Source organism: Parasteatoda tepidariorum, chromosome 3 (genome assembly GCF_043381705.1).
Source record: "Parasteatoda tepidariorum isolate YZ-2023 chromosome 3, CAS_Ptep_4.0, whole genome shotgun sequence".
NCBI lineage: Eukaryota > Metazoa > Arthropoda > Arachnida > Araneae > Theridiidae > Parasteatoda > Parasteatoda tepidariorum.
The window spans coordinates 46068112-46084894 of record NC_092206.1 but is presented as its reverse complement, the minus strand read 5'-3'; the positions used below and the strand labels follow the sequence as shown (position 1 = coordinate 46084894).

General features: G+C 30.0%; 1 protein-coding gene across 4 annotated transcripts in view; it reads left to right on the top strand.

The window, feature by feature from the left end:
- LOC107454007 (QRFP-like peptide receptor) overlaps window positions 1-16783 on the top strand; it is a 127119-nt gene that overhangs the window by 99108 nt on the left and 11228 nt on the right. For 3 of the 4 annotated variants that reach the window (XM_071178542.1, XM_016071046.3, XM_016071047.3), the window contains 4 exons: window positions 1151-1408; window positions 5869-5967; window positions 8903-8983; window positions 16057-16219. In XM_071178542.1, coding sequence (XP_071034643.1) covers window positions 1151-1408; window positions 5869-5967; window positions 8903-8983; window positions 16057-16219 — 601 coding nt within the window. The remainder of the gene's footprint in view (window positions 1-1150; window positions 1409-5868; window positions 5968-8902; window positions 8984-16056; window positions 16220-16783) is intronic. The other variant, XM_016071048.3, reaches the window with a different exon arrangement.

Below are 16783 nucleotides of genomic sequence, written 5' to 3'. Positions count from 1 at the left end.
AACGAAGAAAAAAGAAGTTTTTAAGCTTTTCAAATTATTTTACAGATTTCTTACTTCTATTTGTAAAGAGGAAAAAAGTATTCAGATGAGTTTCAAATATCGCTACTTCTGAAATCAGTTTGCGCAGTGTTACATTTTTTTTAACCACGTCAAAATTATTATCATTATTTTACTTCTTTTTAATTCGAGAAAGTTACACATTTAATGTTTCGGTTACAATGATTTTTAAATTTTTCTCTTCTTTAATTTGAGTCACAAAGAATTTTAGAAAATTAAGGATTTATTTTAAAGCAGAGTTTAATGCGCCGACCGGCCTGTGTAGGGGCAAGGAACTGTCTTTGCATCAGAAGGGTTCTGGGTTCGAATCCCGGACAGGGCATGGATGCTTCTTTCTCTCTATCTGTGTTCTATGTCGTTTCTCCTTTGTGTGTGAATGTGTGAATGTGATCCACCCTATAAACGGGTTGTGGTAGTGTGACGTGGTCGACGCTGCTCCACAGCCGTGGCTTCGCCACAGGTGCCCACTGGGTAACGAAAAGAGAGTTAACGAAAAGAGAGTTCTGGCCCTTTCTGTGGCCAAAGGACAATAGTTCCAAGTGCCCGCCATTAAAAAAAATAAAAGAAGTTTAATGCAAAAAGAGGAACGATAAGGTGAACTTCGTTAAACTTAGATGGCATTTCCTAAATAATAGCGAATTGTCAAAATATGAATAGTTTTTATGCCACCTAAATCTATTACATACCCTGTTGAGTGTTAAAAAAATAATAAAAATTTAAAATAAACGTATATTTTGTGCAGAGTCAAGCATTTTGTATTTTGTAAAAATACGGCTGCCTTCCATATTTTGAGAGAAATCTGAAAAGATATTTGAAACTGAATCAAAAATCTGAATCCGTCAAAAAATATGTTTATTTTGAGAAATACACGTTTGTATATGACTCTGTAACTTAAGATATCGTCTACACTAATTAGTATATATGAGGTCTAGCCCTCGAACCATTAAGATTGAGTCCCAGTATATGAACAACCAAGCATTAGATCAAAAATTATTCAGAGTGTTCCATTTTTGTTACATTTTTACGCAATGTACATTTTATTGGATTTTAATATGCAAAATTAGATTAATTTACTTATTTTTTATAATTTTAGTTCCAAAACTTTATGGAGTCAAGATGCAGTGAAAGATGGCCACTCGCTACATACTACAGTAAAGATACAGGGGCTTGTGAAGTATATTATAAGTACCAGTTTTCTTATTATTTAACTGTGAGCATAACCTTGTATTTTTTGCCGGTATTTCTTATGATAACAGCATATTCGTTGATACTCTGGAAATTGTGGATATCTGAAGTTCCGGGGGAACGCAACACTCAGAACATTAATGTACAATATAGAGCTCGAAAAAAAGTAAGTTGCATCACATTATCAAATTAACACATTAATAAAAAATTTATTTTAAAAATTATTTCCTTGATTTTTAAATTCATTCTTATGAAATCACTTTTAAAAAGAAAAATAATTATTTGATTATTAACACATTGATTGTCATGCTGTTTTTAAAACATTTCCCACCATGCCGTCTAGTGTTTACTACGAATACAAAGGCGAAGAATGATTGATATTTTGTCAAAAGCTACATTTTTAATAGCACAATATAGTGTTGTTTTCTTAGCATTTGAAACAAAGTTCCAATATCAAAGATGACATGAAAGAGACAGAATATAAAGGGAAGGCATAGGTCAAAAGTAAGTTGGAAGATGGTAAACAAGACTGGCTGCTGTATAAGTAATAGTTGACGTAATCGAAGGGAGAAGAGGATTACTCATCAACTAGAAAAATCAGATATTATTCTCGAAGTATTTTCTGCGTTGAATCTAATGAATATGAAACAAAACCAATGGGTGTAATAATATAGAAGTAATTGAAGTTTGTATAAGTATAGGAAACATTAATCTGCATCTCTGATATTCCTCTATAGACTTGTGAAATCTGTATATTTTTTAATCTAAATTGAATATGAATAAAATCCGCTCAATATGAATTATAATTTAGAAGTTATCACGGTTATATGGGTTTCAGTAAAAGTACATTTTTCCTACTTATACCTCCTTAATCAGGCCGCGCATTCAGGAGGAAAGCGGCAAGAATGAGGCATAGGGGTGACGAATTCCTATACTTTTGTGTTAGGATGCGCAGAGGTGATGTATGGCTGTAATGCAAAAGTATGGGAGTTTGCCTTCCGTGTATCTCTTACGTATCTCCTCAATCTGTGACCGGCCTTATGCGGCTGTCATTGCTATCTAGCGCCGACCGGCTTGTGTAGGGGGCATGGAACTGCCCTTGCATCAGAAAGGTCCTGGGTTCGAATCCCGGGCAGGGCATGGTTGTTTCTTTCTCTCTCTCTCTGTGTTCTATGTCCTTTATCCTTTGTGTGTGAATGTGACCCGCTCTATAAACGTGTTGTGGTTGTGTGAATGGCACGGCAGAAGTCGAATTCCTGGCCATAAATGGCGCCACTGAAAAACAGGAACAATCGCACCCGCACTGCCTAAACAGTCATACGACAAAAAAAATTGCTATCTAGTCAAGTCAGGCATTGTTTCATATGTATTCCTTATGTTAAATCCAAATAAAAATCAAATATAAATCGATAAAACTAATAGTTTTGAAGTTATGCGAGTTTTATGCGTAAACAGTGCATATGCTAAATTATATTTTTAATATCTGAAATTCTTACAACTTCTATACTACTGGTCCTGTCAATGCAGATTTAAAACTATTTGATTCTGTGTAAAACAATACATAGGATTCAATATATTGTCTTTATTTACAATAATATCAAATACGTAGGTAGGTATAAGTTCAAAAATGCAGTTTTTATAAATAAAATCTTAAATAACTTAAATACAATGGACAGAAATACAATGGATAAGTAAATACAATGGACGTTAATGGACAAAATATTAGTCCAATTAACTTTCTCTTGTTCTTCTCTGAGTCAACGTAAAAATACAGAAAAGAATACCAAATTTGTCCAGATAGATCTGTGACCAAATCAACTGGCACTCGAATAAGAGAGTCGTCCTAACTTTCGTGATTAGACTGTCTCATTGGCTATCAAAAAACATTGAAAAGAACTAAATGTAAAGACAAAGCCAAAGAGACAATAGGGTCATCTGGTATCAAATTTAACAGAAGGCCGGTGTTGTGCCACAGAAGGAAGAAGGGAAACGAGATATGAGTTCTGTCTGATAGCAGAAGAGCAATACAGCACTTGACCAATTGGCAGAGCGTGAGAGATAGTGCTGGAGCGTCAATACTCAAAAAGTTAAAACGTCTTTCCATTTCGCATCAGATTCATCTGCAGTGGATTCATTCTCATGACGATCTTGAAGGAAACGAGATTGCGGACACTTTGGCTAAACCTGGTACTTGCGAGGCCTCTGTGTCGTCGGCACCCCTCACCTTTTTGGAAATATTCTCAAAAATAAAACTCAGAAACAAGAGAACTTGGAATGTCCCCCCCCCCCAAAGCACCCATGCTATCAGTGTTCTCGACCTGGAGGCTCCCTGGCCCAAGGTTTTAATAGACAGGAACAAACTATTCTTACGCGCTTTCGAAGTGGTCACCTTAAATAAATAAAATTTTCGGAAGGATCCAAGAACTTTTAAATTTGTACCAACTGTTCTTCAGACCAAGCTTCGCATCACCACATCCTCGCGTGCCTGAGGCTCACCAAACAGGATTTAGCAGATGATCCATTGACGGTGTTGGATTTTTTGAGGGTGTATAACGTCATGAACCTGGTCTGACACTGCTAACCAATGGGGACATGCAACAACAACTCAGCAACAACTGGAAGAAGCGAGACTTACATATTCCTCATAACTCATGAGCTCTTAGTCCTGTCGACTAGATTTTCGTATAATTCAATTTAGCATTAAAAAATTGGAAAGATAACTTGTCTGTAGAATATCTCTTAAGTTTTCCATCATTTGAATCCTGGAAAATTAAAGATCGTGGCTAAAGTTTACCTTGAGAGAGAAAACAGAATTTATATGCATATTAAAGTTGACAACAAATTTCAAAACAATTTCCAGTTTTTCATAAATTTAAAAAAATAAATTATATTAGTATTAGAATTTTATAATATAAAAATTACATTATAATATTAGAAGCTTGTCCGTGACGTGTGGCAGACTCCAAAGATACGTATCATTTTTCTATGGACTATGGAATTTTGTTTTTTGTGACGGAAGTGTCAAAGAAATATTTTACACTACATGCTTTAAAATATTTAGTTGCAAATAAGGAGGTATTACTTCGCTGGCATATCTGTCATTACTCTCGGCAAATATATATTTTAAATATATTCAGTTATTCTTTAGTTCTGATATTAGGATTTTTTGGAAAGACCATATTACATTTTCAATAATTACGATATCTTAACACAAAAGAGCTTTGCATATTTTTATGTTCTTTTTTATCAAAAGATGCAAGCTATAGTCATTTTGAGTATAAAAATGAAATTACATTTTCATTTATATTTAGAAGATAAATTTAAATAAAAAAATTCTGATCATAAAATTACTTTTATCATAACAGAACAAAAGATTAAAATTTATAGCAAATTTAAGCTTTGGAACCTGAAACAGACAAATTTTAAAAATGTCAGTAATATAATGGGGTATATTTTTTGAAATTAACTACCATGAAATTAGTTTTTAAATCTGTCGTAATAATTATACATCCTTAATACAAGTATTTAAATATAATACAAATGGCATATCAAATAGTATTCAAATTATACCGCTATTTTCTTCAATACACGCATTGTTTCTTTTTTTAATTTTTAAGAAATACTCAAAATGAAAATTTACATGATTAGGACATTTATTCTATCTTAGAGGCATATTGCATTTTATAATTAAGTACAGACAACAGAATCCCTTCTTAAATCCCCCCTCTATGAAACTACACATTGAAACATTCCGGAACAATTTACCGTAAAAAGAACTGGCTCTCAGGGACCCGGTACTTTTCACCGTAAAATCCATTTTTACCTGAACAAAATATCTCATATACCGTACTTTTTACAGTCACTAAAACACACATTAAACACAAATTTTTACACACATTAAAATCACTAAGTCATTCGAATTAAATAAATATTACTTTAAAAATATGGTATAATATTTTAAGGTAAAAATGGATTTTACGCATGGTGTGCCCAAAGTCCCGGTACTTTATATCGTTATTTGATTCGGAAATTTTCGCAGTATGTAATTTTAAGAGATTGTCCCACACATTCTGGACATTTTATGGTCTAGAATAGATTAACCAAAGTTTTGAATCCAATGTTATTTCAATCTTATTGAATACCTCAATCAAAGGTCGCTTCACACAAGCGCGACATCTTATTGTATAGATTGTTCAGAACTTATGACCAATGTTATTTCAATTGGATTGAGAATGACTCTCGGCAAAGATTACGGTTAGCAAAAATTCTTCATTTTTTCTAAAAGACTTTTCTAAATGATTCAATTTAGAACACGTGAATTGTACGTAGGTGATCAAAACATTTCTCTTAACTTTGTGCATTGAAGCAATGCAACAATGCACTAAAAAGCAAATTTAATTTTATGTCCAGTGTTTAATACAAAATTAACGTAACACAATTTTACTAGCAACAGCAATGTGGATATTACTTCGAATTATCGTTTTTTGTGCACTTTTAATATAATAAAATATAATGATTTGAAATAGAGTTTTAGCGTACTTGTACAAAGTTTGATTTTCTTAACTATGCTTAATTGGCAACTTCAGATTAAATTACTTGACTGATTCAATAAATAAATTTTTTCAGGTGATCAAAATGGTGTTTGTGGTTCTCCTAGCTTTCATTATGTGCTGGACTCCGTTTGAGGCTCTTGTCTTACTTCAAACATTTCCCGAACAATTTCAGGTAGACGAAAAATTTCTATACCCTCAATTTGAACATCATGTAAAATTATTACGTCACCTTTAATATGCTTAAAGAAAATTTAAGCATCCTTAGACATTTTCATGAATACTTATGATAAATCAAGAATAGCAGCTTATCCAGTAATTTGGAAATTCAGTACGTTTTTAGACTATTAAAGATAAATAAAATGATATACGAATAGTCAAAATTATAAAATATAACAATTTATTTAGAGTATTGGAATTTATTAGAATTATAAAATCTTAGAATTTCAAATATAGAATGCGAAATTGCATTTATTATCTTAAAACCACAAATTAAATTCGGTGAATACATTTTCAACTAAAATTAAAATTTCTGGACCGAGATGTTTAAAGAGAAAAAACGAGTTTGACAAAGAGTTTTAAAGACTTTACATAAAGCAGAAGTCAGTCAGAACAATCTCAATGTCTGATATTTTATATTTTATTATTATTAAAAATATGAACTTCTTCATAAAAGCTTACAACAATTGACATATAAAGGAAAAAGATAGAATACAATACAGAATAATCTTTATAGCTCTTTTAATAATCATTGAATTTTCATTTAACATATAATTTTGATAGTTCGAGGCTCAAATTCCGCTAAACTAGTTTGCGCAGGCAATAATTTAATCTACGGAATACAGATCTAAGAGACGTGTTTTCTCTGGAAAAAGGCACTTTTTTCCATTCATTAGAATTATTAAAAAATCAGAAAAGAAATAGTCGAAATATGGAAAAAATACTTCAAATTGGTCTACACGACAGTAGAAAATTCGATACTTTTTGCTTAATAAGTTATTTTTCATAACATATCTGTTACTATTTAAACAATTCAAAAACATTTTGCAGACAATAACTTCTTTACTTAAGATGAGTTCTTGCAAAATGTGTATTTTTTTCGTCACTCATATAATATTCATTATTTACCTTAATAATACTAAAAAAACTTCGAGCTTTAAATTAAACAAATCTTTCATAATTTAAAATGAAAAGAAAATAACATTGCTGAGAAATGTTTAAAAGTATTCAAATGTGCTGAAATCCTAACATGGAACTAAGTAATCGAACCATATTATCGATTTTTTTAGAAAACACGTTACTATACTTTAACATCACCAGTTCATTTCAGTACCTTATTAAAAATGCAATAAATTTGCTCGATGATATGATTCAAGATATCAATATTATGAAAAATTTAGGGTCAAATTACAGTAAAAATTATAGGCACTCAATCTGCAAGTACTTTGTACCGTAAAATCCATTTATGCAGGAACTTGTTTCGTAACAAAAAATTTAATATAGCATAATTTTTATAGTAATGATTACAGAAAAATCATTGTATCACTCTAATTAAATATATATAAATAATGTAAGAATTACAGAATAATATTCCACGGTAAAAATGGATTTTACTGTACTTAATACCGTAATTTTATCTGGAATTTTTTACGGAGTAATTCAATGATGAACCAATTTTTCTACAAAAGTGCTTGAATTTCATGAATGAAAGTTAAATTTTAAACATATCTTAATAACTTTTATAACTATTTATTATGTAATGTTTATTGAAAATGTGTCTTAATGTGTATCTTTTTTATATTCAGGGATATATTCTATTCTGAAAACAGCTGATCTTCTTTAAAACTTCTCTTTTCTTTACCTTCCCCCGTGTGGTGAACTTTCCTCTTTCCTAATTTCTCTCTTTTCCTCTTTTCAAATATATACATCAAAAACTATGTAAAATATAATAAAAACTAAGAAATTTTGGTTATTGTTTCAAAAATTGAAAAAGAAGTTTTGTATAGTTAATTAACCTGATTTCTATGCACAAGAAAATAAAACATTTAATAGGAAAAATTATATTTTCTAACTTTCTAGTGGTCTAGCCCACTTAAACTTTTTTTTAAAACTCATATAATTTTCGGCAAATCTGACATTTTTTTTCTAAAACTATTAGTTGAGGAAAACGTAAGGTGAAGTATAAACAAACAAAAAAATTAATTCAAATAAAAGTCTGTCTAAATTTATTTTATTAAATATAATTTTTGTCATGAAATGATATGAGATTCAAACAGTTTAAAAAGCAATAAGAAGTATGCAAAAGAAATGAGAAATGAATAAAAAATGGGATAAAAAATGCAGTAAGAAATTAAAAACAAATAATAAAAATTTTATGATAACTCAAATTTCAGTTACATATGTTTAGGATAACCAAATTAACTTAAATGACAAGTAATGTATTGCACAAAGCAAAAACGAATGAATTTTCGAACTTTCAAGCTGTCAATAAAAAAAAAAATATCTGGGTACTTTCTCCCAGACAACAAATCAGTATCTTAAGAAGCAATTTCTATACTGCTCCTTCAAATTTAATAAACTCTTGGCTGGTTAATTATCATTTACGTCTTTTTTATTACTTATGCGATTTTGCAAATGTGGGTTATGTTTATTAAACATTCATTTTTGCTTGATACTAGTTAAAAACTTTTTTTCCTCATAAAAGCAAAAAAAATTATATTCTGTCAGATGATTTAAGTTTACTAAATGCTTCGTGAACACTAAATAAAGGTAACAAAAAATAGAAATAATGATTACTTTTCGAATATTAAGTAAGTTAAAGAATATGTGTTAGCATAAATAGTTTTGTTAATGAAGACATTAATAAAATCAGTTCCTATATATATTTAAATCTTATCTATTTTTCTATATGTTCATCAATTTTCTAGAAAACTTTATTTCAAGTACAAAATTATTTTTACTTCTTTAATGAAACGAAATAAATTGTAGCAGCTTTATACATTAAATAGTTAAGCTTGGAGAAGAAAATATCTCCAGATCTGTATATAACTTTACTTTTGCATTCTTCAAGAATTCTTAAGTTACATGAATAAATTCTTTGCATCCTTTAGGCTTTCATACATTACATGAATAACTACTTTGCAATCTCAGTCCCAGTGGAAGAAAATGAGAAGCATATAAGTTTTAATAAGGTAGAGTATTTTGATTCCCACATAGCATAAAACATCTCATCTATGTCTCAGAAAAACTACTTAGGAAACTTCTTTCTTCCTGAAAAGTTTCTGATAAATTTTTATTTACTTCTTACAATATCGAACTGAGTGCTTTGTTCTTACGGTAATTAGAACCTTGCATTTATGTTTCTAAAACATATTTTTGCAATGACAGAAACAATGAAAGATTTAAACTGTTTATTGTTAAATTTTAAGGTGGTGCGACTTTTTAGTGTAGCGCCAGTGCGAATTAACTTCTACAAATATATCAAAAACTATTATTATTAGCATCTTATCAGATGCAACTCTGAAAAGTTTATTTTTTTTAATCTCCCTCGCTTCAAATGTAATTATTAAAAAAGTATCTAAGAAATTATACAAATATTAAAAAGTAACTAAAAAATATTTAAATACTAGTGTTTAAAAAACGTTTAAGAAATACTGAAATTTTATTTTACTTCGAAAAAGCATTAAAATTTTTCGTTCTGGAATAATCACTGTTGAGGTTAGTGAAAGGTCTAAGTAGAGTCAAATATATTTTTAAAAAAGTCTTAATATTATTCATACAACTTTCCGAAACATAGGTGAATGTTTTGTGCTATGTGAGTTACAGCTAAAGGTAATAAAATTTCAGCCACAACCATGGGAGGAAAATTACATGTTTATAAGAGATTTTATCTATAATTATATTCTTTTAAATGAGGAAAAGAGAGATTTCAAAGCAATGAAACTAATAACAATAAACTTGACAAATAACTTACTAACGCAGAATCACCACTAACTCCTTAAAGCAGATTTTCTACTAACATTTCGAAACATTAACTTAAACTAACAGTTATTTTCGTCGCAAAATTTAGCCTCTATAGTTTCTCACAATTGCAATATAATTTGCACTGATTCCATGCAAACCAATACTGTTTTAATATTCCAGATACTAAGTTAAGTGTCTTAATATAATCAGTTATTAAACTGTTTCGAAAAATACTTTATAAAAGTATGGTACGCAATATATTTTGAAATGTTACCTGTTTAAACTGTTTATTTAAATTATTTTAAAACGTATTTGCATAAAGTTAATAGATTATTTACTTGAAGAAGTTGATGCTTTGTCTAAACTTGTGTAATAGCACAGCAATATAGTCATTGGAGATTTGTGAACTTACCACATAATCAACAATATCTATCACAGTTTACGGTTTTTTTTTCTACAGAATTTTGTTAATTTCTATGATTGTGGTATTCATTCGAGCGCAGTTAATTACAAAGTTAAAGCAGCTATACACATTATCTAATATCCACAGTTAGTGCATTATTGGACAAATTTAACTCAAATGAGTACTTTTGTTTAGACGTATTAAGCGAAATACAGTGCAAAAAAATGAAAAAATTGATCACAATAATAACTTTTGATATAATGATCAGATCTTCATATTACATCTGTGACTTTTTCTAGGATTTAATCTTCAAGGTTCGAGGGAATGACCTCAAATATGCTAATTAGTAAGAGCATATTATATATTAGGTTACAAAATCAGACACAAAAACGAACTTTCTTTGAATAAACATACCTTTTTTTTCGACGAATTCGGATTCCTGACCCCTAAAATACAGGAAGGAGCTGCAATCAGGGAAGCATGGTCCTAAAAGTTTGAACAGGACAGCTGTTCAATGTTTGGACCCCTTAAGGTTAATTTTACTTTTTGCGTATTTTGTCAGATCTCGAGTACCTTTTCAACAAATTTAAAAATTTTTACACTGAATTATAAAATTCGTTTATCCAAAGACAATTCTTTGAAAAGAATAACTTCTAGTAAATATTTATTATTTTATCTAATAAAAGTTAAAAAGAAATTGAATTGTTAAAAATTAAATTTTTTGCATAATTTTAAAGAATATAATTTTAAACTACAAAATGCATAGTAAAATCAGTCGAAAACTTCCTGAGAAAATTAATTTTGAAATAGTTTTATTTTCAAAATATGATTTCTCAGAAACTATACGCACCGATTTTGTTCAAATTTGTATTTTGCCATTCAAAATTACGTTCTTTAAAAGGATAATGAAAAATTGTATACCTTACAAATCAAAATATTCTCAACTATTATCAAACAGAGTAATAAAACATAATAAATATTTACAAAAAGTTATATTTCGCATGGATTAATTTTTGGATAAGCAAATTTTTTAATTGAGTGCAAAAAACCATTCAAATTCGCTAAAATTGTTCTTGAAATATTCAAAAAGCGAAATTAATTTTGAGGGGTCTAAACTTTGGACAGCTCACGTGATCGAACTATTGGGACCAAGTTTCTCAGATTGAGGCTACTTCTATATTTTGGGGGTTAGAAATCTGAATCCGTTGGAAAAAAATCTGTCTTCTGAGAAGTACGTTGCTGTGTCTATATTTGTAACTTAAAATATCGTCTTCACTAATTAATTGGCATATATGAGGTCACCCTTTCAAATCCTTAAGACTGTGGTGCTAAGCTAACTCAATTATTAAACAAAAAAGAAAGTTAACATTTAAATTTAACTTCGCAGTTTATTATAAAAACAATAATAAATAAAGTAAAGATTAAGTTAGTTAAAAAAAGGCTACATGATTCTAGGATAAAAATAAAATTATTAAAGATAGTCGAGTAGAGTAAGTTCGACATTGATGAATCAGCGAAAAGCAGCAAGGTGCTGCGGAATATTGCAGAGTACGTCCACACTGCACGGAAGAATAAAATGGACTGAGTTGACTGGCCAGCTGTTGCAAGTTATGAGAAGAGTTCAGTCTTGTGTTGCCAGTTGCAGAATACAAAAAGTTTGTAAGTTTCTTCTATCGCCGTCTGGCGAAAGGAATGATACACAAGGAAAGTTTCTTGCATCGCCATCTGGCGAGAAGCACGGTGCACCACAAGACTAAGTCCTAGAGCGTGAAGATCCAGTCACACACACCAACACTTAACCCTACGCCTATGACCCTAAAGAGGCATTTATCGGTAAATGGTTAATGTTGGAAGACAAGACAGATAGAAAAAAGAGAGAAAAATAGCAAATAGCAACAAAAAACAAAAAGAAAAAAATACAAAATTAAAAAAAACACAAAAATTAATAAAAAAAAAAAAGATTTTTCTATTAGTTAGGGCATTTTGATTAGAAAGTACCCAGGGCCAATTGGTCAAGTTTAGTGTTAGTTGGGGCTTACCATTGCTTAATTTCGTATTTTTCTAGAAAAATTTCTCGAATTCCTCGTATTTTTCTAGAAAATTAATCAGGCTGGTTGTCCTCTGTTTCAACTTAAGATCCTTATAGATAGATCTCTTCCAGGTTATGATGAATTCTAGCTTTGGTTGTTCAAAATAGTAGGATGTGGTAAACGGATATTGTATTGCATAGTGTCACACTGTGCCTACTGCTTCACATGTACGTGTATTGTCGGTAGCCAAGCAGAAGCGTTACGCTTTATACGCTTTAAAGGGGCCACACTCTGTAAAGCAGAAGATTTGCTGCCTATTCCAATCCTCTGGTTTGAATGAGGCATTTGTTGAATTTTCTCTGATTAATATTCCCAAATTCGGTTTGTGATTCTGATGTTGATAAATTGACCCTTATTAATTGCCTCTTTAGCTAAGTTATCTGCTTGTTCGTTCCCATCTTTGTTATTATGTGCTCGAATCCATAAGATTTGCAGGCAATTAGTTTTTTAAGTAGATTTCGGATGTCCTGTATAATCTGGTGAGTGGTGCCATAATTCTTAAGTCTATAATTGTTGATAGGCTGTCTGACTAGATTATAGTTTGGTTTGTGATTCGTTGTTTTGTAGCTTGAGTGACGACTTCTTTAATGGTATTGCTCCCGCCTGGAATACTGTGAGGTGGAAATTAAGATTCAATTGTGTGGTCGATGTGATTATGCCATCTTCATATTGTACAATTGCAGCTCTTGTTCCATCGTCTTTCTTGGGGATCAATATGTTAATCATTGTTGTTAATCGGATTTGTTTAATGAATATAAAATTATTTGTCTTTAAGTTAAAATTCGAAGAGTGGATGTCATTTAATTTGATTTTTTGTCAATTTGTGCGGATAAGAAACAAGTGGTATCCTTATTGAAGAGAAATTTTTATTTCGGATGGGGTTGATTCTAATTACCTCCCGCTGAAGGGTGTTGTGTAGTGGAGGTATTGACATAATGACCTGGCAGGTATTTGTGAAGGATATAAGATAGTCACCAGAAATATTCGGCAGAGTTTTTCTCTGAAAGATATCTAGATTGTTTCTGGTGTATTTTTGGGATTAACACACCAGACTGCAGCTGCATGGGCAATCACTCTTTCAGTGCAGGCTTTGTAAATTATTCGTCTTAGAAATTTATTTATTCTTAATGCTGCTCCAATTATTCCTTGTATAGCCTGAAATTGTCTGGCAACTTTGTCAGCCTGAATGCTCAGATGATCAAAGTCCAGATAAGTTTCTCATCAAAAATGAGGTCTGCGAACCTGACTACTTTAGATCTTTTAGAATTTTGCTCATTGAGATGTACTGATGGGTCATTCACTAGTTTGAATTTAATAGTAAATAGGTGGTTTTACCAGTTTAAAGATTCAGTCTATTATCCGCTGCCCATATGTTAAAATCATTTATAGCTTTAGCAACCAGGATGCCTAGATCTGATTCAGTGGAAGCTGCCAAGACAAAATTGAAATCATCTGAAGATCCGATCATTAGATCAAAACTTATTCAGGTTGGTCCGCTCTTTTATTTTTTGCTCACTGTACATTAATTGATAGCAGGTTCATACGTGATCAGCCATGCTCAACAAAATGAACCGGTGATATATATATATATATATATATCNCTACATATATATATATATATATATATATTTCTAATGTCATTTTGCTTTAAATAATCTCAAAATGGTTTCTGATACAACTAATCATCGTCATTCCGATTCCGACGAAAAAAACATAATCTTAGAAAAAAAGTGCTTGTTCAATTGCACTTACTTACTGAGAATATAAAAACTAATACTATTTGCTTCTAAAGTTTTGTCGAAAGTGCTTTTCAGAATAGTAATAGATAAATTGCATTTGAAAAGTGAAATTTACTTTTCTTATTTATACGCAAATGAAAAAAGGAATCGTTCTTAACGAAAACTCATTTCTTTTTATTACAACGTATTTCTTTTCAAACGTTGCCTATTTATGAAAAGCTCGCAAAAATTACTCTTATTATTCTTAGCTCATTTGTTTTATTGAGACAAACTGATAAAAGAAAAAATCCTATTTTCTTAGTAACTAAATTTAAGAAAATCAATACTCATAAAACATTCTTTTTATTAAGTGCATCATGAAATTATTGGCTCACAAACTTTTACGTCTAGTAGACAATATGCCCGATAGTCTATACTCCAAACATTATATAGAATCGATTTTCAACACTGAAATGTTATGATATCCTTCAGTTTACAAGGCTGGTCCCCCTACAATTAACTTTCGCCTGTTTAATACTACCATAAATAGAATTATTTATAGCCAGCAGGCATTTTCAATAAATCACTCCAAGACGTGTAAACCTTTCTGGAACAGATGTTCCAATGATGCATTAATCAATGGTTCTCAACGTCTTTCATCAAAATTAGTTTTAAAATAAATAAAAGTGTTATTTGGTTTGCGCGATAAATTTTTTGTGTGTTGAAATTTTTTAATTAACTTACTGGTCTCATTGCGTCAAAAACATTTTATACTTATGTTTTCATTGCATTTCTCAATACATCAAAATTCTAAAAATTATGTTTAGTAGATTATATTCGTAAAACCTATTTATTTTGAATATGGATACTTAAATTGTCCACTATTTAAAAAAATCTATTTTTTTACTATAATGCCATAATGATGTTTGTCATACATACCATAATGATATTTATCGGTTGAACTTATTTGTATTTAAATTTTAAAAATGAGTAATGATATACTTCAAAATATCACATTTACTTATAAACCATTTGCTATAAACAATAACGAGCACCAGAGCTTAATGGGTGCTAGAAGGAAAATTAAATGTTGTTAACCTTGAAATGCTGTTTACCTTAAAAAAAGGATGGTTTAACCTAACATATTATGGGAAAATTCACCGTGTTTCTGGCTCTATGAGAAATTCAATATTTCTCATAGAGCCAGAATATTTTTCATAGAGCTCATATATCAAAAATTTCATTAAATTTTACCGAAGTGCATTGGTAAAATTAGCAGTAAAGTATGATTTTACAATCTGTGATAAAATTTAGCCATTAAATGGGATACAATTTGGCAATTTTATCATAAAAACATAGAACAATGGCACGGAAAATATTCATTAGGTTGGAATTACTTGTCAGTTTTGTATTTCTTACTAAATGTGGATGATACGAACAATAATTTTGAAAACAGAAATTTTCCGTGAAACGTTGTTGAATGGTTTAAAAATGAATGGTTTAAATACCCTAAATTTTAGTTTTTAATAACAGAATTATGTTCTTATTTTTTCACTAGAAATGTGATTAGCATACATTGAGGTAATTTTCACCGATTTTTTTCTCCTTGTAAAAAATAAAACAAATAGGAAAAGGATAATTTTTTTCAATTGAAAAATTATTTCTAAAAAATGTTTTTTGTGAAAATGTAGATTCAGTAATGAATCCCTAATTTTTGCATGTGATGGATCGGCACATCTATCATCTCTAACTCATATTAAATTATTCTTTAATAAATAATTATGTTATAAATTTTAAACTACATTCCTAAATAACTGGCATCTAATATTTACTTTACTCCAATGCTAGCAGACATATCTGACATATAATACCGATTGAAGCGAAGATTATTGTTTGAGACTCAGATCTTCACTCGTGAGGCCACTGAGACTTCACGCCACTGTCTGCTCTGCCACGTGATCTTATCTTCAGTGTTGTCGTGATATATATTTATTGGAGCCGTTATAATCAGTTGTCCATCATATAAATATTTTTTATAACTTTAACAGGATATTTTACTAATTTATATTCTACTTTTTGTTTCCTTTTAGGAGCCAGAATGGTTGGAAAATTTTAAATGGCTCGCATACTTCTTTGCTTATGCAAATAGTTTTATTAATCCTATAATTTATGGTGGTTTCAACAAGACATTTAGAGATGGTTTTTGTCTTGTTCTAAAATGTGGATTTCGAAGAAATGGATTTAACAGACCTCGTAAGATTTTTTATAAAGTTTCTAAACAGTTTTCTTTTATTCCAGGTATATATTGCCCTAATAACTAATTTACGAACTTAAGTTTATGATTGAATACATCATTCATATATTTTTTTATATCTATAAAAAAACTGATTAGTTAAAAAAATTATAATAAAAATCTCCATTTTCTCCATCATATTTTTAATTTAATATCTAATTTATTTATTTGCGATTAATTGCATTGAAGTTTATTCTACCAGCAAAGGAATAATCATTGTAGCTGTCATAGAACATACCTGTTAATCCGTAATACATTAAAAATAATAACTATATTGCAATAATGAATTTTAAATAACTTATGGAATATAATCTTCCCCGCTATTAAAAGATTGCAACACATTAGAATATATTCTTCCGTAACAGAAGACAGCAAAGTTATTAAAAATTATGCATATGTTGTACCATAGAACATGTCTCAAAAATACAACATGATTTAATGTTCTAAGGTACCACATCTGCACAAGGCTATTAAACAAGTCACATTTGTGCTAAAAATATCATTATCTTATCAAAATTGGTTAA